This window comes from Columba livia, chromosome 4 (genome assembly GCF_036013475.1).
Source record: "Columba livia isolate bColLiv1 breed racing homer chromosome 4, bColLiv1.pat.W.v2, whole genome shotgun sequence".
Classification (NCBI taxonomy): domain Eukaryota; kingdom Metazoa; phylum Chordata; class Aves; order Columbiformes; family Columbidae; genus Columba; species Columba livia.
The window spans coordinates 317117-341852 of record NC_088605.1 but is presented as its reverse complement, the minus strand read 5'-3'; the positions used below and the strand labels follow the sequence as shown (position 1 = coordinate 341852).

The 24736-nt window shown below is 70.2% G+C and overlaps 3 protein-coding genes across 13 annotated transcripts in view; 2 read left to right on the top strand and 1 right to left on the bottom strand.

Moving 5' to 3' along the window:
* LOC102085717 (dedicator of cytokinesis protein 2-like) overlaps window positions 1-3037 on the top strand; it is a 75158-nt gene extending 72121 nt beyond the window's left edge. For 6 of the 7 annotated variants that reach the window (XM_065060039.1, XM_065060040.1, XM_065060043.1 and 3 more), the window contains 8 exons: window positions 145-321; window positions 427-510; window positions 591-728; window positions 1037-1122; window positions 1521-1671; window positions 1842-1953; window positions 2086-2219; window positions 2286-3037. In XM_065060039.1, the coding sequence (XP_064916111.1) occupies window positions 145-321; window positions 427-510; window positions 591-728; window positions 1037-1122; window positions 1521-1671; window positions 1842-1953; window positions 2086-2219; window positions 2286-2378 (975 nt within the window). In that variant the 3' untranslated portion in view covers window positions 2379-3037. Of the gene's footprint in view, window positions 1-144; window positions 322-426; window positions 511-590; window positions 729-1036; window positions 1123-1520; window positions 1672-1841; window positions 1954-2085; window positions 2220-2285 lie in introns of those variants that run through there. The other variant, XR_010472001.1, reaches the window with a different exon arrangement.
* Window positions 3038-3252: 215 nt separating this feature from the next.
* AUP1 (AUP1 lipid droplet regulating VLDL assembly factor) lies at window positions 3253-14949 on the bottom strand. Of its 5 annotated transcripts, none has more exons than XM_065060062.1 (15): window positions 14681-14949; window positions 14387-14524; window positions 13754-13904; window positions 12876-13060; window positions 12722-12794; window positions 9808-9881; window positions 8966-9032; window positions 8319-8577; window positions 7888-8028; window positions 7568-7728; window positions 7302-7390; window positions 5059-5188; window positions 4692-4786; window positions 4409-4558; window positions 3253-3612 (listed from the first exon to the last, which is right to left on the bottom strand). In XM_065060062.1, exons 1-15 carry the CDS (start codon window positions 14725-14727, stop codon window positions 3564-3566), a joined length of 1809 nt encoding a protein of 602 aa, XP_064916134.1. In that variant the 5' UTR covers window positions 14728-14949; the 3' UTR covers window positions 3253-3563. The 5 variants fall into 5 exon arrangements, with proteins under 5 accessions (XP_064916134.1, XP_064916136.1, XP_064916135.1 ...); XM_065060064.1 differs by having other exon boundaries at window positions 4409-4530; XM_065060063.1 differs by having other exon boundaries at window positions 4692-4783.
* A 34-nt stretch (window positions 14950-14983) lies between these two features.
* HTRA2 (HtrA serine peptidase 2) lies at window positions 14984-22933 on the top strand. The gene is made up of 8 exons (XM_065060073.1): window positions 14984-15455; window positions 17889-18093; window positions 18164-18358; window positions 18607-18639; window positions 18903-19011; window positions 20481-20550; window positions 22234-22329; window positions 22588-22933. Exons 1-8 carry the CDS (start codon window positions 15073-15075, stop codon window positions 22751-22753), a joined length of 1257 nt encoding a protein of 418 aa, XP_064916145.1. The 5' UTR covers window positions 14984-15072; the 3' UTR covers window positions 22754-22933.
* The last annotated feature ends 1803 nt before the right edge of the window (window positions 22934-24736 follow it).

Here is a 24736-nt window from a genome sequence, read left to right as displayed (position 1 = left end):
GCTCAACGCCAGCAGTCAGTGCCGGGGCTCCGAGGGGCTTTGGGGGGTAGACGTGCAGCCCTGGGGCCCGGGACAGCCCCGATGTCAGCAAGGGCACGATGGGCCGGTCACTGGGTGGCTGCTGACCTTCCTTCCCGGGCACAGACCGTCATCTCCCCCCTGGAAAACGCCATCGAGACCATGATGAAAACAAATGAGAAAATTATGAGCGAGATCAATCGGCATCAGAGCGACCCCAGCCTGCCCATCAACCCGCTCTCCATGCTGCTCAACGGCATCGTGGACCCCGCTGTCATGGGCGGCTTCGCCAAGTACGAGACGGTGAGGACACGGGGCTGCACGGGCACGCTCGGGGCTGGCCACCACCGGCACGGGCACCGCCACGCGCCCTCCCTGCCCGCCCGCAGCACTGAGAGGTCCTTGCAGGCCTTTTTCCAGGAGTCCTACCTGCAGGAGCACCCCGAGGATGAGGGGAACATCGAGAAGCTGAAGGACCTGATCGCCTGGCAGGTACAGCCCCAGCACCCCTGCAGCACCGGAGGGACCGGGGAGCCCCCCGAGCCCAGGCGGACCCACCCGTCCTCCCGCAGGCCCCGCTGCTGGCCGAGGGGATCCGCATCCACAGGCGGAAGGTGACGGAGGACCTGCGGCCCTTCCACGAGCGCATGGAGCAGTGCTTCACGCAGCTGCGCGCCAAGGTGGAGAGCCAGTATGGGGTGCGGGAGATGGTGAGTGCCAGCGCTCAGTGCGGTGCAACCGGGGCCGGGCAGGGGGTGCACGGCCCCCATGGGATGACACCGGACAAGCCACTGCAGGTCTGGGCCAGCGGCGAACAGCTCGAGGGGGCTGCAGCTGCGGCAGGGACAGGCTGAGGGACCCTGCGCACGGGGCACGCCGGGGTCCCCGCCTGCCCTGGGCCGCAGGACAGCAGCGCCGTGGCGTGGCGGCAGCACTGCTGGCCCCGGCTGAGCTGGGGGAGGGTGGGGGAGGCTCCGCACCCCCTCCCTCCGGGCTCCTGGGCTCCCTGTGCTCCCAGGTCTGCTTCGAGGACCGTCGGAGCGGACGACCCCGGTCCATGGCATGGGGAGCCGACTGGGACCGGCTGAGCAATGCTGGGGACAGGCAAGTGCTGCGCGGGGCGCGCTGGCCCCAGGACACCCTATCCCCACCCCCACCCCGCTGGCCCTGCGCCGCTGGGGCGTCCTCACTCCCCTCCGCCCCGGACGCTTCTCCCGCCTCCCCGGCCCTCCAGCTCCGTTCATGCCAAACCACGTCTCGGGGCTCCATCCTGCCCTGCTGCCGCAGCGGCTCTGTGCTGTGCAGGGGGAACGGGGCAGAGATACCCCATGTGCGCCCCCAGGCTCACCTGGACACCGGTGGCACCTGAGCCATCCGTGCTTGTCCCCCCCGAGCACCCACTGCTGAGCTCTGCCGGGGCTGGTGCCGGTGCCGGCCCACGTGTACCCAGCTCCCCGCTCCCCCCGGCCTGCCCCCCCTCACCAGCCACAGTCGCTCCACAGCACAGAGACGCCCCCGACCGCAAAGCCGGCCCCTCACGCCCCCGAGAGCGAGGACTGCAGGAGCGAGCGCAGAGAGAACCGCTCCAGCACCTTCTTCGGGTACCGCCGGCAGGACCCACGCCAGTCCATCTCGGAGCTGCCCGAGCCCCAGGTGATGCTCAGCACCGCCCGCGCATCCTGCTGCGCCCGGGGCCTGGGGACAGCCGGGAACCCTCCGCTGCAGCAGAGCCGGGGGGCTCAGGCTGGAGCCCCAGGGCTGCAGGCGGGGGAGCCGCGATGCAGCCTGGCCCCCCGAGGCGCTGAACACCCCCTGTGCCCCAGGACGAGAAGCGCAGACGGTCCCGCAACATGAGCCAGAGCAGCCCCGGCAGCCCTGACGGGAAACAGCCCCCGCCGGGCCGAGCCGCGCCCGGTGCCCAGCCCAGCACCGCAGGTAGCCCCCGCGCCCCCGCTGCCAGCGCCTTCCCGGGGCCACCCCCCGCCGAGCTGGCCTCGGCAGCCCCGGACACACCGGCAGCCCCCCCGGGGCGCCGGTCCGGCTGCCCTGCCCCGCTTCCCCACGCAGGGCTGGCCCCGGCCCCGGCCCCCACCGGCTTCGGCGGCCGCATGAGGAGCGCCAGCCGGGCGCCCCCGCCGCCCCGCAGGATCAGCCCCACCGTGTACGAGACGTTCCTGGAGCTCAGTGACACAGCGGGGAAGGTACCGCCCGGCCCCCCCGGCCCCTGCCCCCTGGTCACCCCCCGGTAACCGCCGCTCTGCCCGCAGCCGCCCGCATCGCCCTCGGCGGAGGGAAACAAAGGGCTGAAGTCGCCGCCGCCGCCGCCGCCACCCAAGTCCAGGCGACTGTCTCAGCTCTGACCCGCTGCCGGCCCCGGGACACGGACCCCGCGGCGCGGGACAAACGGCGCTACCCGATCCTGCCCCATGCGGCCCCACAGCCCCGCTGCACCACACGCCCCAGGACCCCTGCGTGTCCCGGCACCCGGGGTGGCTCAAGGCACTGCTGTCCCCAAGCTCCGGCCATTGCCACCCCAGGTGTCCCCAGTGCCAGGGCCCCCCCGTCCCACACACACATCCGCCCCCTGCACAGCCCCGGGGCCGCACTCCTCTCCTGCCCCTGCACCGGGACACGTCCCCGTGCAGAGCGGTGCCGAGCTGCCCCCAGCCCCTCCAGTGTGATCACACTGCACCAAGGACATCCATCCGTCTGTCTGTCCGCCCCCGCGCCCCAACCTGCCTGCAGCCCCGCCATGCACGCGACACGCGAGCTCCTCCCGCCCCCGCTCTGCGCCTGCAGCCCTCGGCCGCCCCGTCCCACAGCCCCGGACAAACGCTGCAGCCCGGCGGCCCTGGGCAGCGTCACCGCTGGACGGTGCCGGCTCTGGAGCCGGGCTCTGGTGCTGCAACCGCCTGCACCGGGACGGTGCTGCTGCCCTGGCCACCTGCGCTGCCCACCTGCTTGCAGCAGGATGCGGCCACGGCCGCAGCCAGCTAATAAAGGACTCGTGTATCAGCCAGGCACTGCGTGGTGGGGCTGAACGCCCTGAGCGAGCCTCAGCACCATCCCTGCCCACGCACAGCTCAGCCGGGGCCTCTCCGCAGTCGGGCAGCGCCCAGCACCGTGCCCCAGCACCCCAGGGCAGGCAGAGCCCACGGGCACCCGGGGCGCGCTCCTCTGCCACGGCCGGGCTGTGCCGGGCCCGGGGCGGTGGCTGCCACACGCTGCTCTGCCTGCCGAGCTGGCACAGGCTCTTTATTCACACGTGGCGTTGCAGGCTCAGGAGTCGTATTTACAGTCTTGTGCTAAAGAGAAGGAACCTGGACCCGTAACCGAGGGCTGGGGAGGGCGGGGCTGCCTGCGGCAGGGAGCCGCCATCAGCGGGACCTGTCTACGTGGGGGTCACCTCCCTAGACCAGGACTAAAAAGGGACAAGGGAGATGCCGCCTTGTGCCACAACGCAGTCTGGGAGCAGCTGGGCTGCGCTGGTGCCCGGGTTCCCTCCACACAGAGCGGAGCCGCCCGTCCTCGCTGAGCCCAGCTCTTCACAGCGGGTTTGCCGAGGAGGCCGCCAGCCGCTTCCCGATGTAGATCCTGCGGCGGAGAGAGCGGCTGTGAGGCGCCCGCGTGGGACAGCGACCCGCGTGGGGACAGCGACCCGCGTGGGACAGCGACCCGCGTGGGGACAGCGACCCGCGTGGGACAGCGACCCGCGTGGGGACAGCGACCCGCGTGGGACAGCGACCCGCGTGGGACAGCGACCCGCGTGGGGACAGCGACCCGCGTGGGACAGCGACCCGCGTGGGGACAGCGACCCGCGTGGGACAGCGACCCGCGTGGGACAGCGACCCGCGTGGGGACAGCGACCCGCGTGGGGACAGGCACCCACCCGGGGACAGCGACCCACCCGGGGACAGCGACCCGCGTGGGGACAGCGACCCGCGTGGGACAGTGACCCGCGTGGGACAGCGACCCGCGTGGGACAGCGACCCGCGTGGGGACAGGCACCCACCCGGGGACAGCGACCCGCGTGGGGACAGCGACCCGCACGGGGACAGTGACCCACACAGGGACAGCGACCCGCGTGGGGACGGGCACCCACCCGGGGACATGAACCCACGCAGGGACAGGCACCTCAGCCTCGGCGGGCCAGCAGTGCCAGGAGAGGGCAGCAGCCACAGGAAAGACCGTGGCTGTGGGGAGCAGCGATGCAGAACAGCACCCACGGATCCACATCCAGACACGCTCCCCCGACCCCACGGGGACAGCCCCCTGGGTGGGGGCCAGGCCCCCCGACACCCCAGGCAGCACCAGGCTCGTCCTGCTGCACCGTGGCGCCAGTCCTGGCCTGGGCCGCCCCGCAGCACCGCCACGCCCCTCGGAAACTCACCCCAGGCCCAGGGTCAGCAGGTGGCTGAGCAGCAGCGAGGGGATGAAGAGCAGCAGCAGCTCCGAACTGAAAAGTCTCTTCTTCCTCCCCACTGCACCTCCCTGCAGGCTCCACAGCACCGGCTGGGGGGAGCACACAAAGGCAAACTCCCTGGGGAAAGTGCACGGTTAAGGGGGCAGGAGGAGCGAGGGCAGAGCACACAGGAGGGCATGGGGACAGCAGGACAGGGGTGACAAGGCTGACAGTGAGGCTGTGATCTGCTGGCAGGGGACCCAGGCCTTACTTTGGGGACAAACGCGGTGGGCGGCGGGCACAGGTCCTGGTCAGGGATGCTGGCAGGTGTTGCTCCCTCCGTTCGGCTTCCTCCGGCACGTCCTGCTGGAAGGAGGCGCAGGGCAGGTGAGGGCAGTGGCACGGCCAGCGTGGCGGGGACAGAGCGCGGCGGGGACAGAGCGCGGCGGGGACACAGCGCGGCGGGGACAGAGCGCGGCGGGGACACAGCGCGGCGGGGACACAGCGCGGCGGGGACACAGCGCGGCGGGGACACAGCGCGGCGGGGACACAGCGTGGCGGGGACACAGCGCGGCGGGGACACAGCGCGGCGGGGACACAGCGTGGCGGGGACAGAGCGCGGCGGGGACAGCCCTCACCTGCTGCACGTGGGGCCAGCCGGGATGCAGCTGGCTGCAGGGAGGGGGCAGCTCGCCCTGCCCAGGCTGCTCGCTCTCCTGCCCGGCGCCGGCGTCCTCCCAGGCCAGGGAGCCCAGCGCCAGCAGGGCCCTGCAAACACAACGCGCCGTGAGCGCCGCGCAGGGCCGCTCGGCCCCAGCAGCGCCCGGCGGGCAGGGCTGCAGGTGCTCGGGCTCCTCGCGCTCACCCGTCAGCGCTGTCCGGCTCCAGCTGGGCCTCCAGCAGCATCTGCTCCACGTCGGCGTGGCAGGCGGAGAACCGCTCGGGCTCCGGGTGCGCTGGGCCACAGCGCAGCTCCACCCAGGAGCCTGGGGGGCCGTCAGCCCGGCGCAGCGCCCACCCCCCCGCCCCTGGGGCCTCCCGGGCCCAGCCCGGCTGGAGCCCTCCCGCTGCATCCGGCGCCGCTGCCCGGGACCACGGGAGCACCGGGACCTGACCCGGGACATCCGCCCCCCAGCGCGCCCAGGGCTGCTCCCCGGCCCCCCAGCCCCACACGCAGAACCCCCGTTAATCCGCCCCCGCCCCCCCCGCGCACATCTCCCCACGGAACCGCATCCCCAGTGCAGCCATCCCGGGACCCCCGGGGCGTGCCAGCCCACCCAGGACCCCCGCTGACCCCGGCCCCCCCCCGCCCGGCGCTCCCCCGGCCCCGACACCGGGTCGTGCCGGCCCGTCCGGGACCCCCACCCCACCCCCGCCCCCCCCCCGCCCCCGCCCCCCACGGACCGTCGTCGCCGGCGCGCGCCATGGCCCCGCGGGTGCCGCCGCGCTCAGCCAGTCACGTGACGCCCGCGAGCCCCCATGTAAATAAAACCACCAGCACCGGGAGCCCGTGTCTTAAAAGGGCACCGGCCGCGTCCAGTGGGGCCCGCGGGGTCCGCAGCCGGGCGGGAGCGAGGGGAACGCCGGCCCCGCACGGGGTTCCCGGCCAGCACCGCCCCGAGGCCGCGCCCGCCCGCCGCCCACCCCCCGCCGCGGGAGGGGCCGGCCCCACCGCGTTGCCCCTTTAAGCGGCGCCTACGTGCGGCGCGCGAGCGGGCGGCAGCCGCGACGCGTGCGGCTCCGCACGGAGACGGACCGGCCCCGCCCTGCCGGCTGCCCCGCCCCCCCGCCCCGGTGGCCCCGCCCTCCCCCCCGCCCCCTTGCAGAGCCGAGCCGCGCCAGACGCTGCCGCCGTTTATTTCCGCCGCCAGGGGGCGCCCGCCCGGCCGCGCAGGGCTCGGGCGCTTCCGGTTCCCCGCCGCGCCTCAGGGGCCGCCGCGCGCCGCACGGAGCTTCTGGGCGAACCGGCTGCGGGGAGAGAGCGCGTCAGGGACCGGAACCGGAACCGGGACGCAGCGCGGCCGGGACCGGGACCGGAACCGGAACCGGGACACAGTGCGTCCGGAACCGGCACCGGTACACAGCATGTCCGGAACCGGAACCGGCACCGGAACCGGGACACAGCGCGTCCGGGACCGGAACCGGGACACAGCATGTCCGGGACCGGCACCGGAACCGGGACACAGCGCGTCAGGGACCGGAACCGGCACGGGGACACAGCGCGTCCGAGACCAGAACTGGCACCGGCACCGGGACACAGCGCGGCCGGGACCGGCACCGGGACACAGCGCGTCCGGGACCGGCACCGGTGTGCGGCTGGAGCCCCCGGCGGCCCCGGGACACCCGGTTCCCTCAGGACCAGCCGCCCTGCCGTCACCGCCCGTCCGCCGCGAGCCCCGCCCGCCGCGCTGCCCGCCAAACTCCTGTGCAATTCCTGTATCTTTCCTACAAAGGCCGCAGACACCGGGCCGGACCCGCCAGACCCGGCACGCGGTCCCGCTCGCTCCCTGCGCTCTGGAACTCCACCGGCACCGGGGGCCAGCGCGCTGTCCCTGCCGCCAAACCGCAGAGTGCAAACCGAGCGGTCCCGGGCGTCAGAGCCACCTCACACAAACCTCCACGCGCCCCACGGCTCCACCGCTCAGAGCCGCGCGAGGCTTTTTGCTGAGCCCTGCGCCTGGCGAACAGCTGCTGTCCCAGCGCGGCCCAGCACCGCGAGCCCCGTGGCAGCTCGGGAGCCAGAGCGCTGCCTCGAGGAGAGGGACGGACACGCGTCTGCCCGCTCCCCGGAGCGGAGGGGCAGGAGGCGGCGCGGGGCTGACCCCGGCGCGGCGCACAGCCGGGCTCTGCTGGGGACGGGGCACCGGGCAGGCGGGCTCACCTCCTGGCGTAGTCATACAGCGCTCGCTTCCGCTCCTGCAGGGACAGGTGCCGCTCCACGGGGGACTTCGCGAACTGCTTTGGGGCTGGCTGGAACAGAAAGCGCGACAGCCGTCAGGAGACGCGCAGCCGGGGGACCTCCGCTGGCTCTGCAAGGGCCCCGCTGGCAATTTGGTCTCCAGGTTAAAATGCTCGTTCCCCCGACACCATGGCCAGTCCTGCACACATGCCACGGTGCTCTGGCCGCGGCACCACCCCCAGCCGTACCTTGGCAGGTGCTGCCACGGAGCCCTGGGTGCCGGCCGCGGCTGCGGGCGGGGAGGGGGCTGGGGCGGGCAGGTCAGCGCTGTCCTCGCCGCCCTCAGGGCAGAATGGCACGCTGCCCTCCAGCAGGTTGGCGATGGTGGTGTCCACACAGCTGGTGCGGGCTGCAGGGACAAGGGGGATCTGTCAGAGGGGAAGCTGCTGCGTGGGACACCCACGCCCTCGCTGCTCCTGCGCAGCAGGACACGGTTTCTGCTTCAGGTGTCACAGACCTGGCAGGGACGGTGACGCCGCGTCCCTGCTCGCACCCCAGTGTCGCTTACCCAGGTCTGTCTCGATGACCTCCAGAGGCACGTGGGGCAGCACCTCCTTCACCCGCTGTGCCATCGCCGCGATCCGCACGTCCTCGGCAGTGCCACGGCCGGAGGGGCCCCGGGGCCGGGCGGCCAGGGGCTGGCTGGAGCCTGCAAGAGCAGAGCGGTGGGCACAGGGGCGGCCCGGAGGCGCGCGGCCTCCGAGCAGCAACGGCTGCGCTCCTCCAGGACGCACCGGTGTGACAAAGCCAGACATCCTGCACGGGACCAACGTGTCTGCACTCGCGGTGCTGCCTCCCCCCAGGCGGCGACAGCCCCAGCCTAGAGCACACGGGCAGCCCCTGCTCCCCGGAGACTGAAAGCGCTGCTCCTCTCCCCCGCGCCTGCGCCACGAAGCCCAAGCAGCAGTTCCGCAGCCAGGACACCACCCAGGGACCTACCAGGGGCGAAGGGGAGCAGCGACGTGTGTCTCAGCCTCTTCATGTGCTCAGCTTTGTCTGCTGCGGTGAGCCGTGTGGATACCACACCCAGCTCCACGGCCAGGAGCTGCAGAAACGCAAAGAACCACATGTACAGGACACGCAGGACGCGTGGCCCCGCTCGGGGTGTCAGCGGTGCAGGCCTGCGTGGCGCCACGGCGAGGGCGAGAGCACGGGGAACTGATTTCTGCAGGGCCTCAGTGGTGCATTTCAGCGTTGCCTGGAGCACATGAAGGACCAGGGTAGGCAAGAGCATCCTGCCAAAACAGGCTGACAGGCAGATACGAGATCTTTGGTACAGGAGCTATGAAGTGCCAGCACATGAGGGAAAGGTGGAGAAACAATTGCTTTATTTGATTTGTGGTGTTATGAACAGGGAGTGAGAGGTTTGGACTGGATGGGGAAGGAGAGCCTTGGTAACAGGCAGGAGGATAAATGGGGGGGTCACAAACAGGCCATGGAAAAAACAAGGGGCAATAAATAGGGGCCAGAGTTCCCATCATATAGATACACTCGTCCAGCAACGCCCTTGGCAAGTCCTCCTCCCCGCTCTCCGGGACCATCCCAAATCGCAGCAGTCCTGACCCCCACCCACCCCGTTCTCCTACCTCCTGAACTCGGAGCGCAAAATCCTCGCTCGGCTCTTCAGCTCGTCTGGGGACAGACGGCAGCCACCTGAATGGGGACAACAGCGCGGGGCTGGCAGCACCGGGGGCTGCTGGGGAGCAGCCCCGCGGGGGCACCGCACCGTGCGGCCCCCAGCCCTCCCTGCTCACCCACGAGGAGGGGCGAGCCTCAGCACCAGCGCGAGGCACGGCCCACACAGGACCCCTGACTGAGTCTTTACTGGCACCGGGCGTAACACGCAAAGTGTCTCCCAAAGGAGGTTCCCAGAAAGGCCCCAAATGAGCAGATGCTGCTGTTTACATGAAAGTAGAAAACAGACCAGCAGGACTCGAGCAGATGCGGCTGGTGCCGGCTACGCACGAGTTTCCTTTACGGAAACACCCCGCCCCCCCAGCCTGACTCCGAGCCGCAGCGCTGCCCCAGCAGGCGGGCTCAGGCGGGTCCGGCCGGTGCCTGAGCCACCCCCGCGGGGAAGGGCCGGACACACGGACAGAGCTGCTGCAGGGCACCACCCACGGGACCAGCAGCCCTGGGCTGAACCGCAGCAGGGCAGCTGCCTCAAAAACACACCCGGCAAACCCGACACGAAAGCCCCGGGAGACTCCTCTCCTTCACCAACAGAACGCAGGAGCCCCCCCGCTTCAGAAGCCGGTCCAGGAGCTGGACCCTGCACGGGCAAATCACGCTGGGCAAAGCCACGCTGAGATACCACACCGGGGGTGCGCGTCAGCGCCCACCAAATATCTCTTACTGTAACAGCAAACACGTCAGGCGCTCTGCCCACCCTGAACCCTGCCCCAAATGAGAGAAAGAGAGGTAGTACCTTACTTGATAAACTGTGAAGGGAGCAAAGAAGGTCCAGAGCAGCTCTGTGATCCAGGAGGAGTCAGCGACGCTCTGGGGAGGAGAGCAGAGTGAGAGAGTAGTGACAGTGCAAGGGGACGGGCTGGCCGGGGCTCCAGGGGGAAGCGGGCAGAACACGGCTCAGCCTCGGCGGCAGCAGCTGCGCGGGCACAGAGACGCGGGGGAGCACAGACCCGACACCGAGGAACACGGCACAGCCACAGCACGGACAGCCAGGACAGCTGCACCTCTGCTGGCCTGTGCCTGGCAGGGTGCGCGTCACAGCTTCCCCTGCCCCAGCCATCTGCTCCTCCCACCGGGACAGCCAGAATCTCCCTCAATATTCCCACACTCTCTACCAGGCTGTGCCTTTGGAAGGGAGCAAAAATGTCTTCAGACCTACTAACGCTTCCTTAGAATCATGAACAATCCTCCCTCGTTCTGATGGGAACAGCCCACATGATGCCTCAGCTCCCGTACACTTTCTCTCTCCATTTCCAAACAGGCTGCACTGTGAAATCTCAAACTACTCTTCTCTTTGAAGACAATTCACTAAAGACAAGCTGTAGTTCATTACTTTCTTCTTATTTCTAAAAACTATTAGATACCCTTTTCCCTCAGCAGAGCTCCAAGGCGACGGGCTCTCCGTCCTCCGCAGACGCTGCCCCGAGCAGATGGACCGTCCTCAGGTCCAGTCTGACCACGAGCAGAAGGCTGAAGACTTCTCCAGAGATCCCCCACATCTACGCTTTCCAACGATTCTCAAGAACTTGCCACCGAATGGAGGCGTTCCCGGGATTTCTGCCGCTGGCTGCTTTCATCCCGCAGCGACCGCGCAGCCACAAGCCAGCGAGAGCACCCCCAGACCCGCAGCAGCGCGGCTCCCAGCGGGGTCGTACCGCGGTGCGAAAGGGCGGCCGTACCGGAGAGCAGCCCGGCGACCGCGGGCAACGTGGAGAAACCTCATCTGCCGGATAAACAGATCTGAGGGACTAAGCCCAAGGGCCCTACGGTAACGTCAACAGCCGGACCTGAGTCACGCTGCCCCATGCCTCAGAGCAGCCGCCTCCGCTGAGGGTCCAGCCAACTGGAGCCAGAGAAAATTCATCCTTAAACCCCAATTTGGCGGTTTGCTCAGTATCTGATAAACATCACGTGAGTGTCCAAGGAAGCTTGGGGTAAAGTGCTGACTGAGCCACTGTTAGTATCCCAGCTTCAGCCCTTGGACGTTGCTGCTGGTTCACAGCTACAGGACAAACCCACCAGGACCTGCGGAGCCCGCGTGCTCCAGGGGCAAAACGTCCCGCTCAGCACCGGGAGCGGAAAACCTGAGCCAACACGTGACCAAACCAGCGACCACGCCGCTCTGCACTTGTGTGCTCACGGCTCTCCCCGACATTCATGAGGGATGCACGGACAACTACACACCCTGCCACATCTCGCAGAACTGCCCAGAGGAGCCAAAACTATAAAAATACGATAAATTTGTAACAAACAGTCCAGAACAGGACAGCTCTGCCACTCCTCTGGGGTCGTCGTTCAAAAGCGTAAAGCATCCTCACTGTTGGACAACAGTGTCGTAACCGAAACCTGAATGCACGCAGTCCTGAGACACGGTCCCCGCCTGCGGACTGCTGCTGTGTCGGAAAAACGCAACAACTCTTCACTCTTCAGCCCCGTCTCCAACACCGAGCAGCTGCCGCAACAACCTCCCTGCCGCTTTCCATACGCTGATCAAGCTGAGTGCCTCGAGGTGCTGCTCTGCATTCTGCACCACGCTGGCCCTGCCCTGAGCTCTGCTGCTGCCCCGGAGCCGCGGGGCGACAGGACCCAGCACCGTGTCGCGGTGGTTTCCAGCACTGCGCACACCAGCTCACACCCTGACAGATACTCCTCAGTATGCTCCCACAGACCATGTTACACCTACAAGTAACGGCCGTTCCCTGGGTCACAATCAACAATCCGGCTGATTCGTAGTCAACAACGCGAACTTTCCCAGCAGAGACGTCAGTACTGTCACCCGCAGCACCGGCGGAACGCACCCCCGACAGCCGCGCTGGGAACACCCGCACGCTGGTGTGTTAGTGCGGGCAGCGACGTTCGTGACCTGCTGGTAAGGGGCTTTAGATCCATCCACTGTGCCCCGCTGTCCTAAAGAGACGGACAGGAGACCGTCAACCAAAATGTCACACCAACATAAAACGCAATCAAGTAGATCCATAAATCCCGTCAAGAAATAAGAAATTCGACAAAATCTCACTCTGTAAATAAGCTGAGGACAGTTCTATCGCAATCTATTTAGCAGCACCAGTATCGTGCTCATGAACTTTGCCACTTCTCTGAAACTAACGTTGCATCACGTTAGGTGTCTGCGTTTGGAGTTCCAGACCCTGCTCCAGAGCCCTGCGCGACCGCGGGCAGCGGGCCGGGCACCGGGGCGGCTGGACCCGCTGCTGAAGCACCTTAAACGGGGGGAGCTCACAGAGATGAGACAGAGGTACTGCAGACACGGGAGCCAGACGGCACTGCGAGACAGCCAAGCCGCTAAAACACCTACCGAAACCGCCCGAGTGACTAGAACATCTGGACCCAGGAGAAGGTCCCTGGGAAAGGCACTGAAGAGCAGCCTGGACGCGAGGCCAGGCTGAGCTACCACGGGCAGCAGCAGAACTACGGGCACGGCCGGCCCCCCCGCAGCACACGTCCCCAGGAACCCCCCGCAGCACAGGTGCCCAGGAACCCCCCGCAGCACACGTGCCCAGGAACCCCCCGCAGCACAGGTGCCCAGGAACCCCCCGCAGCACAGGTGCCCAGGAACCCCCCGCAGCACAGGTGCCCAGGAACCCCCCACAGCACACGTGCCCAGGAACCCCCCACCCCGAGCCCCCACTCACCACAGTGACCAGGGGCCTCTGGACATGCAGGGCCACGGGCTGCACCACGTCTGCCAGGGAGAATGGCCAGGAGCTGGAAAGGGAGAATTCAGCCGTGAGGGACCCCAAAGCCAACGCCACGCGAGCACGGCCCCACGGCACCCGTTCGCGGTACCTGAAGCGCAGCAGGCCAGCCCGGCCGTTGGTGGCCGCCTCCTCTGGGAAGAGCAGCAGCGGGGGGTTGGCCCCGTGGGACGAGTACGCCTTCAGAGAATGCACCAGCTCCGCTCGGCTGCCGGCTCCCAGCTCCAGGAACCCCCGCGACCAGCAGAGGAAGCCGGGGGCAGCGTTCAGCGCGGGCTGCGGGGAGAACAGTCAGGCAGGAACGCACCCTGTTCCGCTCCGGGGCCTCGGCAGCTGCTCTGGCCCCAGTTCCCCAAGGTTCAACGCCCAGTCTTCAGTCCAGACTGATTCTGTCTGCCAGAGAAATCAAACCCCAGCGCCCTGGGCGACACCCACGTTGCCCCACGTTCTCCCTCGCGGCTCTCGACAGCCGGGCAGAGGACACGCCTCTGTCAAGAGACTTTTCTCCGGGTGAGGAGCAAATCTGCCGCTCGGGATGCGGACCAGCCCGCTCGCGCCCAGGCGCGTTCAGAGCCTGTTGCCTCGGGAGCTCCGCAGGAGGGATTGCACAAGACCACAGGGCACGTTGCACAACCACCAGCGCAACCCAAGCCCCGCCGGTCCCCGCAGCCGCGGCTCCCGGTGCTGCAGGAAAGCCCCGCAGCAGACCTGCTGACACAGCTCCAGGGTCTGTCCGCTCTCTTTCCGTAACGCCAGCAGCCGTGGTAACGCTCCCTGTCCCTCCCCGCCCTGTTTCGTTTTCTCGTGCACAGCCCAAGAACACAGCACCGAACCACGGAAAAAACTCAAGGCTTGTGCAATCCTGGGCTCACAAATAAGAACTGAAGATCACGGCAGCGCCCCCGCTCCGGAGGAGCTCTGTCCGGAGAGAGCTGCTGGCAGAGCTGCCGCGGGCCCCGCGTCACCCACCGTGCTACACGAGGTCAGAAGGCTGACGACGTTGTGGTCGAACTGCGTCACGTGGTTGGCGATGTACACGCGCGCGCTGGAGTCGCGAAGCCGGGGGTCGCTTTGCCGCACAAACAAGCCCAGCACCGAGCACATCACACGTACAACGAACCTGAGAGGGCAGGAACGCGATCTCCTCAGGCCCCGCAGCCCGAGCCGCCGCTGGTGTTCACAGCCGGAACAGAGTCCACGTGAGCGGCGGGGGCAGCGGGCAAGGATGCGGCGGGTGCGGGACAGGAGGGGCTGGAGGCGGCTGCTGGGGCTGCTCGCAGCGCTGGAGCTGCAGCACAGAACGCGGGCGGCGGCCGCACGTGGTTTCTTAGCGGGACACTCGGCTGACCCCGGCGCCTCCGACCAGCCTTTGAGCGTCCGGGAGGCAGCTACCGGCTCCGGCCTCGGAACGCGCTCCTGGGGCCCGGGCAAGGAGTCCCGAGGGCAGAGCCCCGGTGCGCCGCCCCAAGAGCCGCCCGCGGCTGAGGACCCGGGCCGAGGCCGCCCCCCGCCCCCCGGCCCCGGCCGCCCCCCGCCCCCGGCCGCCCCCCGCCCCGGCCCCGGCCGCCCCCCGCCCCCCGGCCCCGGCCCCGGCCCACGCACCGGCGCAGGACGCTGTCGGGCAGGGTGCAGCTGACCAGGAAGACGTGGGCGCCGATGAAGAGGCGCAGGACGAGCAGGCACAGCCCCACGGGCGCGTACAGCAGCAGGGCCAGCAGCAGGAACCCGTCGGTCGGGAACCTGCGGGGCCGAGGAGCAGAGCAGGCTGAGGGGGCCGCGACAAACGGGGCGGCCGGAGCCCGGGCTGCCCGCGGGGCCCAGCGAGACACCGGCCCCCGGACACCCCGGCCCTCCCCCAGCGGGCCCCGGGGCCTCCCCAGGGACACCGCCGCTCACCGGTGCGAGTCGAAGAGCCGCTCGGGGCCCGGGCCCGCAGGCTCCATCCCCGCCGCGCCGCGGCCTCAGCGCCGCCCCGCGCCCGCCGCCATCTTCCCGCGGCCGCGCGCCCGCCCGCGCGGGGCAGCCTGGGAGCGCCTCCCCGGCGTGCACCGCGCCTCCCCCGGCTCCCGCCCTCTGGCCGCGGGCCCCGGCAGCGGGGCGGGGCTGGCGGGCCCGGCGATCCCGGCGACCCCGACGAGCTGCTTCCGCCGCACGCTCTGCCCGGCCCACCCCGCCCCGCTGGCCGCCGCGCTGCGGCTCCCGGCGGGGCTCGGCTCCCAGCGTGCCCCGCGGCGCGGACACGCCTCCCGGCGGGGCTCGGCTCCCAGCGTGCCCCGCACCGCAGCAGCATGGCGGCCCTGGCGCGTGGGGCGTGGGTCCCGCGCGCGGGGCGCTGGTGCCGGGCGCTGCGCGGGGCCCCCGGGGTCCTAGCGCCGCCGGCTCCTCCCGCTCCTCCCGCTCCCTCCGCCGGGGCCTCAGCGCCGCCCCCCCCGCCCCCTCCCTCAACCGGGGCCCGGGCGCTGGCGGCGGCGCTGGGCGCCGGGGCGGCGGCGCTGGTGCTGCTATGGTTCCGGGGCAGCGAGGCCCGGCGGTCTCCGCTGCCCGCCCTGCCCGCCCTGCGCGCCGCCGTGCCCGCTCCGCCGCCCTCCTCGCCCCGCGCCGCCTTCAACTTCATCGCCGACGTGGTGGAGAAGACGGCGCCGGCGCTGGTCTACGTGGAGATCGTGGGCAGGTACGGGCAGCGGCGGCCGCAGCCCCGCGGGCGGTGCCGCTCGGCCCGTCCCGGCCGCTCCGGACCCGCTGAGAAGGGCGGGTCCCGTGCCCGCCGCCCGAGCCGCCTCCGCCGCAGGGACTCGCTGCGGCCGCGTCCGGGCGGTTCGGCACAGCCGCCCCCGGCAGCCCCGTCCTGTCCCAGAGCACGGCCGCGGATCCGCTCCCGCGCTCCAGAGCCGGCGATTGTCCCGTGTGTCCAGCCTGGCACACCCTGCCGCCGCGCTGTCCCGGGCTGTGCCGGGCTGTCCCGCGCCGTCCCGCGCTGTGCCGGGCTGTGCCGGGCTGTGCCGGGCTGTCCCGGGCTGTCCCGGGCTGTCCTGCGCTGTCCCGGGCTGTGCCGGGCTGTCCCGGGCTGTGCCGGGCTGTCCCGGGCTGTGCCGGGCTGTCCCGCGCCGTCCCGCGCTGTCCCGGGCTGTGCCGGGCTGTGCCGGGCTGTCCCGGGCTGTCCCGGGCTGTCCTGCGCTGTCCCGGGCTGTGCCGGGCTGTCCCGGGCTGTGCCGGGCTGTCCCGGGCTGTGCCGGGCTGTCCCGCGCTGTCCCGGGCTGTGCCGGGCTGTCCCGGGCTGTCCCGGGCTGTCCTGCGCTGTCCCGGGCTGTGCCGCGCTGTCCCGGGCTGTCCTGCGCTGTCCCGGGCTGTGCCGCGCTGTCCCGGGCTGTCCCGGGCTGTCCCGGGCTGTGCCGGGCTGTCCCGCGCCGTCCCGCGCTGTCCCGGGCTGTGCCGGGCTGTGCCGGGCTGTCCCGGGCTGTCCCGGGCTGTCCTGCGCTGTCCCGGGCTGTGCCGGGCTGTCCCGGGCTGTGCCGGGCTGTCCCGGGCTGTGCCGGGCTGTCCCGCGCTGTCCCGGGCTGTGCCGGGCTGTCCCGGGCTGTCCCGGGCTGTCCTGCGCTGTCCCGGGCTGTGCCGCGCTGTCCCGGGCTGTCCTGCGCTGTCCCGCGCTGTGCCGCGCTGTCCCGGGCTGTGCCGGGCTGTGCCAGGCTGTCCCGGGCTGTCCCGGGCTGTCCTGCGCTGTCCCGGGCTGTGCCGCGCTGTCCCGCGCTGTCCCGGGCTGTCCTGCGCTGTCCCGGGCTGTGCCGCGCTGTCCCGGGCTGTGCCGCGCTGTCCCGGGCTGTCCCGCGCTGTCCCGGGCTGTGCCGGGCTGTCCCGCGCTGTCCCGGGCTGTCCCACGCTGTCCCGGGCTGTGCCGGGCTGTCCCACGCTGTCCCGGGCTGTGCCGGGCTGTGCCGGGCTGTGCCAGGCTGTCCCGGGCTGTGCCGCGCTGTCCCGCGCTGTCCCGCGCTGTCCCGGGCTGTCCCGCGCTGTCCTGGGCTGTCCCGGTGGCACGTGTCCCCTATGGCTGGTCGGTGTCCGCTATGGCTGGTCGGTGTCCCCCATGGCTGGCAGGTGTCCCCCATGGCTGGCAGGTGTCCCCTGTGGCCCCAGGTGTCCCCCATGGCTGGCAGGTGTCCCCCGTGGCCCCAGGTGTCCCCCGTGGCCCCAGGTGTCCCCCGTGGCCCCAGGTGTCCCCCGTGGCTGCAGGTGCCCGAGGAGCAGCCCGGGAGGTCTCCCCGGGGCAGCCGTGTCCGCTGCCCGCCCGGTGCCGGCACAGCCAGGCTGGCTGAGCACGGCGTGCGGCCGTACGTCTGTCCTGGCTGCTCCCTGTCCCCGTCGTGTGTGCTGGGAAGCGTTTTTGGGAGCATTTGCTCCACACGTTTCCCAGCAAGGGGGATGAAGGTGACTCACGTGCAGCGTTCAGGACCCTCGTCCGTGGCAGCGTTGCAGGCTGGTGTAACGCTTGCCCTGTTCCCGTCACCCTTCCCTGCTGTGACACCTGAGCAGGGACATCGGCCGCCCCCTCGTGTGAATCCTGTCCGGTGCTGTGGATCGTGCGCGTCCCGCTGTCTTCAGCGTCCCCTCCCGTGACCTTCCTCTGCGTGACGCTGCGTTCCTATGGGCTCTGCCTGGGGACACCGGGAGCTGGGAGGAGCGCAGGGCGGTCCTGTGCCCCGCTCAGCACCAGGCCGTCCTGCAGAGGTCGGGGTGACTGATGTGCCCTGCGGGGACCAGGCCCTGTTCTCCGAGCGTCCCTCTGGCTGTCCCAAGACGTGCCCATCGCCGCTGTGCGGCCAGGGCAGCGTGTCCGGGCAGGTCACGGCGCTCTGACCCACCGCCCTGCTCCTGCGCCCCCCGCCCCGTCCCCGCGGGACCCAGCCTGCGCGTTGTGTGCGGGCTGCGGACCTTGCTGTGGTTCCCCGCTGCAGACTCGGGGGCAGCGGAGCCTCCCCGTGCTGCTGCTGCTGCTAGACGTCCTCGCTGTCCCCGCCTTGAGGCGTGCGGGCCACCCCATGCGCCTGGCCCCCGCCCGCCCCCGCCCCCTCGGGCCCCTGCCGCCCCTCCCTGACACGTGCCCCCCTCGCAGACATCCCTTTTCGGGCCGTGACGTGCCCATCTCCAATGGCTCGGGCTTCCTGGTGTCTCCGGACGGGCTCATCGTGACCAACGCGCACGTGGTGGCGAACCGGCGGCGCGTGCGGGTGAAGCTGGCCAGCGGCGAGCAGTACGACGCCGCGGTGCAGGACGTGGACCAGGTCGCGGACATCGCCACCATCAAGATCAAGGCGAAGGTTCGCGCCGGGGCTGGGGAGGCGCTCCCTGCGCTCCCCGCCGTGCGCTCACCGCCCTGCTCCCTCGCAGCACCCGCTGCCCACGCTGCCCCTCGGGCGCTCCTGCGAGGTGCGGCAGGGCGAGTTCGTGGTGGCCATGGGCAGCCCCTTCGCCCTGCAGAACACCATCACCTCCGGCATCGTCAGCTCGGCCCAGCGCGGCAGCCGGGAGCTGGGCCTGGCCGCCTCCGACATGGAGTACATCCAGACCGACGCCGCCATCGACGTGAGCGCGGCCCGCGGGCGGCCCCTCGTCCCGGCGCGGTGGGGAGGGGGCAGCTGGGGAAGGGCCGCGGGTGCTGTGAGATCGGGGGAGGCGGCTGGACCTGGAGCGCAGGGAGATGGAGATCCGGGCCGGTCTCCCCGGCGCTGGCTGCGTTGCCCGGCCCGTTCTCCGGGCTCTGTCCCCGCGCGGCTCCGGCTGTGCCGGGATGTGGCTTTCACAGCCTGTTCACTGCTCTCTCCTCGCTACAGTTTGGGAACTCCGGGGGCCCCCTCGTCAACCTGGTGAGTCCTGTGCCCCTCCCCAGCCAGGGCCGGGGGTGTCCCTCGGCGGGAGCCCCCGTCAGTGCCGCAGCTGCTGGGGAGAGTCGGGGTCAGCCTGGGGCGGGGGCCGTGTGCAGTGTCTGTTCTGGGGACCCTGAGCTGTTGGGGCTGTGGCGGGGGTCCCTGCCTGGGGGGACTGTGGTTCAGCCGCGGGGGTTGGAGCAGGGACGGCGGTTCCCCCTCCACCCCAGCGCAGGCGGTAGCGTGGCGCCTTTCACCGGCAGGACGGTGAAGTGATTGGGGTCAACACCATGAAGGTGACGTCAGGCATCTCCTTTGCCATCCCCTCCGACCGGCTGCGTGCGTTCCTGCAGAAGGAGGAGCAGCGCAAGGGTGAGCTGGGTGCCCCTGCGTGGGCCGGGGGCGCAGGGAGGAGGAGGATGGAGGATGGAAGCGGGAGGAGCGTGGAGAGGAAGGCTCTGGCACAGCTGAGCTCCGGCCCCTTCTAAGAGGGGCTGGCAGAGCAGCAGAAAGGGCGTGGGGGGGAGGAGGTCTCCCCCGGCGCGGAGTCCCCGTGCCGTGGGGACGCTGTGCTGCGGGTCCCTGCCGCCGGACGCTGTGCTGCGGGTCCCTGCCGCCGGACGCTGTGCTGCGGGTCCCTGCTGTGGGGACGCTGTGCTGCGGGTCCCTGCCGCGGGGACGCTGTGCTGCGGGTCCCTGCCGTGGGGATGCTGTGCTGCGGGTCCCTGCCGCGGGGACGCTGTGCTGCGGGTCCCTGCCGTGGGGACGCTGTGCTGCGGGTCCCTGTCGCCGGACGCTGTGCTGCGGGTCCCTGCCGTGGGGACGCTGTGCTGCGGGTCCCTGCCGCCGGACGCTGTGCTGCGGGTCCCTGCCGTGGGGACGCTGTGCTGCGGGTCCCTGCCGCCGGACGCTGTGCTGCGGGTCCCTGCCGCGGGGACGCTGTGCTGCGGGTCCCTGCCGTGGGGACGCTGTGCTGCGGGTCCCTGTCGCCGGACGCTGTGCTGCGGGTCCCTGCTGTGGGGACGCTGTGCTGCGGGTCCCTGCCGCGGGGACGCTGTGTGGGTCCCTGCCGTGGGGATGCTGTGCTGCGGGTCCCTGCCGCGGGGACGCTGTGCTGCGGGTCCCTGCCGTGGGGACGCTGTGCTGCGGGTCCCTGCTGTGGGGACGCTGTGCTGCGGGTCCCTGTCGCCGGACGCTGTGCTGCGGGTCCCTGCTGTGGGGACGCTGTGCTGCGGGTCCCTGCCGTGGGGACGCTGTGCTGCGGGTCCCTGCTGCAGGACAGCGAGGACAGGCCTGGGGGCACCTGCTGCGATACAGATTTACAAAGCGTCCCAAGGAGCTCGCGCTTTAGGTGTGAGTGGGGACCGGTTCTTTGGGCCCATTGCTGCTGTTCATTAGATGTCGGCTGTGGGAGATCAGCGAACCGCGTGTCCGTGCTCACAAGGGAGAGGATGACCCAGAACCTGGGGTGCTCAGCGCTGTGTGTGCTGGTGGAGCGCAGGGACTGGGCTCAGCTGCGTTGTGAAGGACAGGCAGTTAATTTAGTCGCGTCGAACGTTGCTTCTTTTTGTTCCTTTGTGTTTGTGATAGTTTATTTAATGCAGACTCTTGCTAACTGGTTGTCACATTGACACCATGGAGTAATGTTCTCAGTCATAAAATGACAGCTCACACCAAGAAAACAGAGTCTGCAGTATCTGTAAAGCTGCACCTGGCCAAAGGAACACAAATAAGCTGTTGGCAGGGGCTCGGGGTGACCCCCCGTCTGCCGCGAGGTGCGTGGGCTTTGGGGAGCGCGCGTCTGTTTCGGCGCTGTCACTTGACGTCCGTCTGTCCGACAGGCTCCTGGTTCGGCAGCACAGAGGCAAAGCGCCGCTACATCGGGGTGATGATGCTGACGCTCACGCCGAGGTACGTGTGCGGGGCCCGCGCGGCGGGGCTGCTGGCGGGGCTTCCAAACCGGCCAGCGCGCCCGCGCTGGGGGGTGTCTGCACTGCTGGAGCGTCCGCTCGCGCATCTCGTTGTGCTTGTGTCAGGGCTAAATTAGAAGCTGGGCAGTTTCTGCAGCTGTGGCAGAACCTGTAGATAAACAGCAGATCACAGGTCCCCGGACCGACCCTCAGAGTGCCAGGTCAGCCTGTGTCGGTCACTGGGAGGAGTTCGATCGGGAGCCCTGACAGCAGCGTGAGTGAAAAGCCACCAGAAGCGTTGTGTAATTAATAGAGAAGGTGCCAACCGAAAGTTGCGATGAAGCAGCTGGGCAGGCTGTTCTCTGTGGGAGGAGGTACCTGGCGAATCGCTGTGGCGCAGGAACGGGGGCAGGGCGCGGGGCTGTCGCACGGGAAGGGGCAGGTTTGCCGCAGGCGGGGCGGCTGGCGCGGGGAGGAAGGCCGGAGCCGTCGTGTGCCACCGGAGCCGTCGTGTGCCGCCGGAGCCGTCGTGTGCCGCCGGAGCCGTCGTGTGCCGCCGCACGGCGCTGGCGAGCGGCGGGGCGTGAGTTCCTGCGGGTCTGAGGCTCCTCACCCTCGTGGCCTCAACGTCCACCAGCAGCCCCGGTGCGCAGTGAGCGCTGGAGCCGCGCGGCCTGCGCTCAGCCCTGGGAGCAGCTCTGGCTCTTCCCGGAGACCTTCGCCCTCCGCTGGGGCTCCGCGTGCCGCGGGGGTGGTGGGTGCCCCGTGCTCGGCAGAAACGCCCTTTGGGGCTGTGCCGTGCCCTCGCGACAGCTCCGAGGCTCCCGCGTGCCGGTTGGGTGTGGGGGCACCTCTGGACACCACGGGCAGTCTCAGGGGCACAAGGGAAGGGCGGAAGCTCTCTGTGCCTCCTGGGATTTGGGCCATGGGGTGCGGAGGAGCACCCTCGGCACTGCTGGCCTGCCCGGCAGACGTCCGTGTGCCCGGCAGATGGTGCTGGTAATTGGCAAAACCCGCAGGATGTGGGATCCCAACCTCCTCCTCACCGGCCAGGCTGCTGTTGGGGAAGCAGCAGGAACACTCGGGACGTGTCTCCCGGGCGCGGGTCCAGCTCCAGCGCGGCCGGTGCGGGCTCGGGCAGCTGCTCCTGCGGAACCGTCTGGCTGCAGGGCCCGATTGTGCCCGGGCACTTGGAACATCTCCCAGCACGGGGTTGCTCGGCTCGGAATCAGTGCTTACGCTGCCTGAGCACGCTGGTTTGGAGGGTCAGAAACTGGCCCTCACACAGGCAGGGGGAGAAGCTCAGTGTTTGGTATGAGCTCCTCAGCATCCCATCAGAGCTGGGGCGGTGTTTGGGGCAGGAGCGCGGTGTTTGGGGGCAGGAGCGCGGTGTTTGGGGCAGGAGCGCTGTTCTGGGGACATCCTGCTGGGATCCAGCCATGGCGCTGGGATCCAGCCATGGCGCTGGGATCCGGCGCAGGCACTGGGATCCGGCGCGGGCGCTGGGCCGGGCCGTGCGTCGCCAGCTGGCAGCCACTCTGCCGTTCCCCGCTCTCCCTGGCGCGGTCAGGACTTTTGTCTCCGGTTTTTGCCGGGAGCGCGGTGGGTTCGGGCGCCGGGTCTGCCGCTGCTCCTGCCGCCCCGCCCGCCTCCCAGCCCTGCCTGACGGTGACTGTCCCTGCAGCATCCTGGCGGAGCTGAAGCTGCGTGACCCCAGCTTCCCCGACGTGGCGCACGGGGTGCTGATCCACAGGGTGATCATCGGCTCCCCGGCCCATCAGTAAGTGCTGCCGCGCCTCGGGTGCTGCGAGGGAGCGGCTGCGCGGGGTGGGACGTGTTCAGCTGCGGAGCAGCAGGGCTGGGACCAGTCTGCGGCAGGAACCAGCGCTGACGCTGCCCGGGCCAGGTGCCGGGGCGGCAGGGCTGCCTGGCGCAGCAGCTTGAGCCTGTGCTGGTGCCCGGTGCTCCTTCCTGCCAGAGAGACGGAGCCGAGCGTCCCCCTGCCCGCTGTGCGCTCCTGTCACCGCTGTCCCCACAGGGCAGGGCTGAAGGCGGGCGACGTGGTGCTGGAGATCAACGGGCAGCCGTCGCGGCGCGCGGAGGACGTGTATGAGGCCGTGCGGACGCAGCAGAGCCTGGCCTTGCTGGTGCGGCGCGGCTACGACACGCTGCTGGTGAGCGTCGTCCCCGAGGTGACGGAGTAGCGGCGCTGCCACGCGGGCCGGCGGTGCCGCCAGAGCCGAGGGCGCAGGACGTGTCTGGCGGTCAGGGACAGACTGAGGGGCTGGAAGGGGCAGGCAGAGGGGCCTGGCCCGGTGCCGGGGTGGACTCGTGGTACAACCGTTCCCCCTGAACTCAAATAAAGCACTTTTGTAGCGACCCCAGCACCGTGTGTCTGAGCTCTGAACCCCCATCTGCACCCACGCAGCAGCTCTGGCCGTGCTGAAAGGGAGCCCGTGGGCTCGGAGGCGGCCGAGAGCGTCTCGCTGGCTCTGACGTGCGGGAGGACGGATGTGCGAGCTGGGACAGGGCCGTGCTCCTGCTTCGCTGCTGCTTGTGTTGCCCCCAGCGCCGTGTTCCTCCCCCAGCCCCACGTCCCCCCAGCCCCGTGTCCCCGTGCTGCGGCGCTGCTCCCACGCAGCAGCCGGGCCCTCCCTGCGCTCTGCGGCTGGTGCCTGCAGCCGCCGCTGGAAGGAGGCGCTCCGGGCACTCCTCACGGTCCTGGAGGAGCCCCCGCGCCCCTCCGGCCAGGGCTGCAGGCAGGAGCACAGGCAGGAGCACAGGCAGGAGCACAGGCAGGGCTGCAGGCAGGAGCACAGGCAGGGCTGCAGGCAGGAGCACAGGCAGGAGCACAGGCAGGGCTGCAGGCAGGAGCACAGGCAGGAGCACAGGCAGGGCTGCAGGCAGGAGCACAGGCAGGGCTGCAGGCAGGAGCACAGGCAGGGCTGCAGGCAGGAGCACAGGCAGGGCTGCAGGCAGGAGCACAGGCAGGGCTGCAGGCAGGAGCACAGGCAGGGCTGCAGGCAGGGCTGTGTCCGGCGCAGCCTCAGCGGAGGAATGTGTCCGCCCGCCAGGCCCTGCCCGTGACGGGGCTCCCCAGCCCTCGGCCCTGCCTGTTATTTTTAGATGAAAGACGCACAGTCCTGGGCAGCCGCGGCGGGAGCCGCCCCGGCCGGAGAACAGGGCTCCTTTCACCCTCGCGGCCTCGCCCGAGGAATGTGCTCCCTCAGCACAGCCCCGCCGGCTGCGCACGGGAAATAGCTGAGACGCCGGACGCGTTTCTCACGTCGCGGCTCCGGCAGCGCTGACCGCAGCGCGTTCCAGGCTGAGCCGGGGCCGGCCCTGCCGCTGCCCGGCCCCGGCACGGGGGTCTGTCCCCGGCACGGGGGTCTGTCCCCAGCGCGGGTGTCTGTCCCCAGCACGGGGGTCTGTCCCCGGCATGGGGGTCTGTCCCCGGCATGGGGATCTGTCCCCAGCACGGGTGTCTGTCCCCAGCACGGGGGTCTGTCCCCAGCACGGGGGTCTGTCCCCGGCATGGGGGTCTGTCCCCAGCGCGGGTGTCTGTCCCCGGCATGGGGGTCTGTCCCCGGCACAGCGGGTCTGTCCCCAGCACGGTTGTCTGTCCCCAGCACGGGGGTCTGTCCCCAGCACGGGGGTCTGTCCCCGGCATGGGGGTCTGTCCCCGGCACAGTGGAGCTGGAGCTGCCTGAGCTGCAGGTGGGACCTGAGCACCTGTGGAGCGCAGGAGCCAAGTGTTGTTCCCTTTGCCCGCTCTCACGTCCTTGCTCGCTGCCCCGGCTCTGCCGGGCTCTGTTTCCTCTCTGCCGCGGGACTGGAGATCTGTGGGTCGCACCCGTGGGGCTGGTGGGGCTTCTGCTTGGTGACGTTGCTGTTGTTTCGGTGTGAGGATCAGCACCTCACCCCATCTCCCCACCTGTGCAACAGCCGTGCTGGGCTCCACAGCCCCTTCCTCACCCTCACCCTCCTCCCAGCAGGGCCAGGACCACAGAATCATAATCATTTTGTTTGAAATAGACCCTCAAGATTGTTAAGTCCAACCATTTCCCCAGCCCTGCCCCATGTCCTGAGAACCTCATGTCCGTCTGTCCAGCCCTCCAGGGCTGGTGACTCCAGCACTGCCCTGGGCAGCCTGTTCAATGCCCCACAGCCCTTTGGGGAAGACACTG

Bases quoted from the DNA above. Each gene is read 5' to 3' on its own strand.
- AUP1 (XM_065060062.1), bottom strand. From the start codon at position 14,727: ATGGAGCCTGCGGGCCCGGGCCCCGAGCGGCTCTTCGACTCGCACCG. The intron at 13,905-14,386 runs GTGCGTGGGCCG...CTGCCCTCTCAG, and splicing joins CCCGACAGCGTCCTGCGCCG to GTTCGTTGTACGTGTGATGT. The intron at 9,033-9,807 runs GTACTACCTCTC...GTCCCCATTCAG, and splicing joins TTCACAGTTTATCAAGTAAG to GTGGCTGCCGTCTGTCCCCA.
- HTRA2 (XM_065060073.1), top strand. From the start codon at position 15,073: ATGGCGGCCCTGGCGCGTGGGGCGTGGGTCCCGCGCGCGGGGCGCTGG. The intron at 15,456-17,888 runs GTACGGGCAGCG...CCCCCCTCGCAG, and splicing joins TACGTGGAGATCGTGGGCAG to ACATCCCTTTTCGGGCCGTG. The intron at 18,359-18,606 runs GTGAGCGCGGCC...TCCTCGCTACAG, and splicing joins AGACCGACGCCGCCATCGAC to TTTGGGAACTCCGGGGGCCC.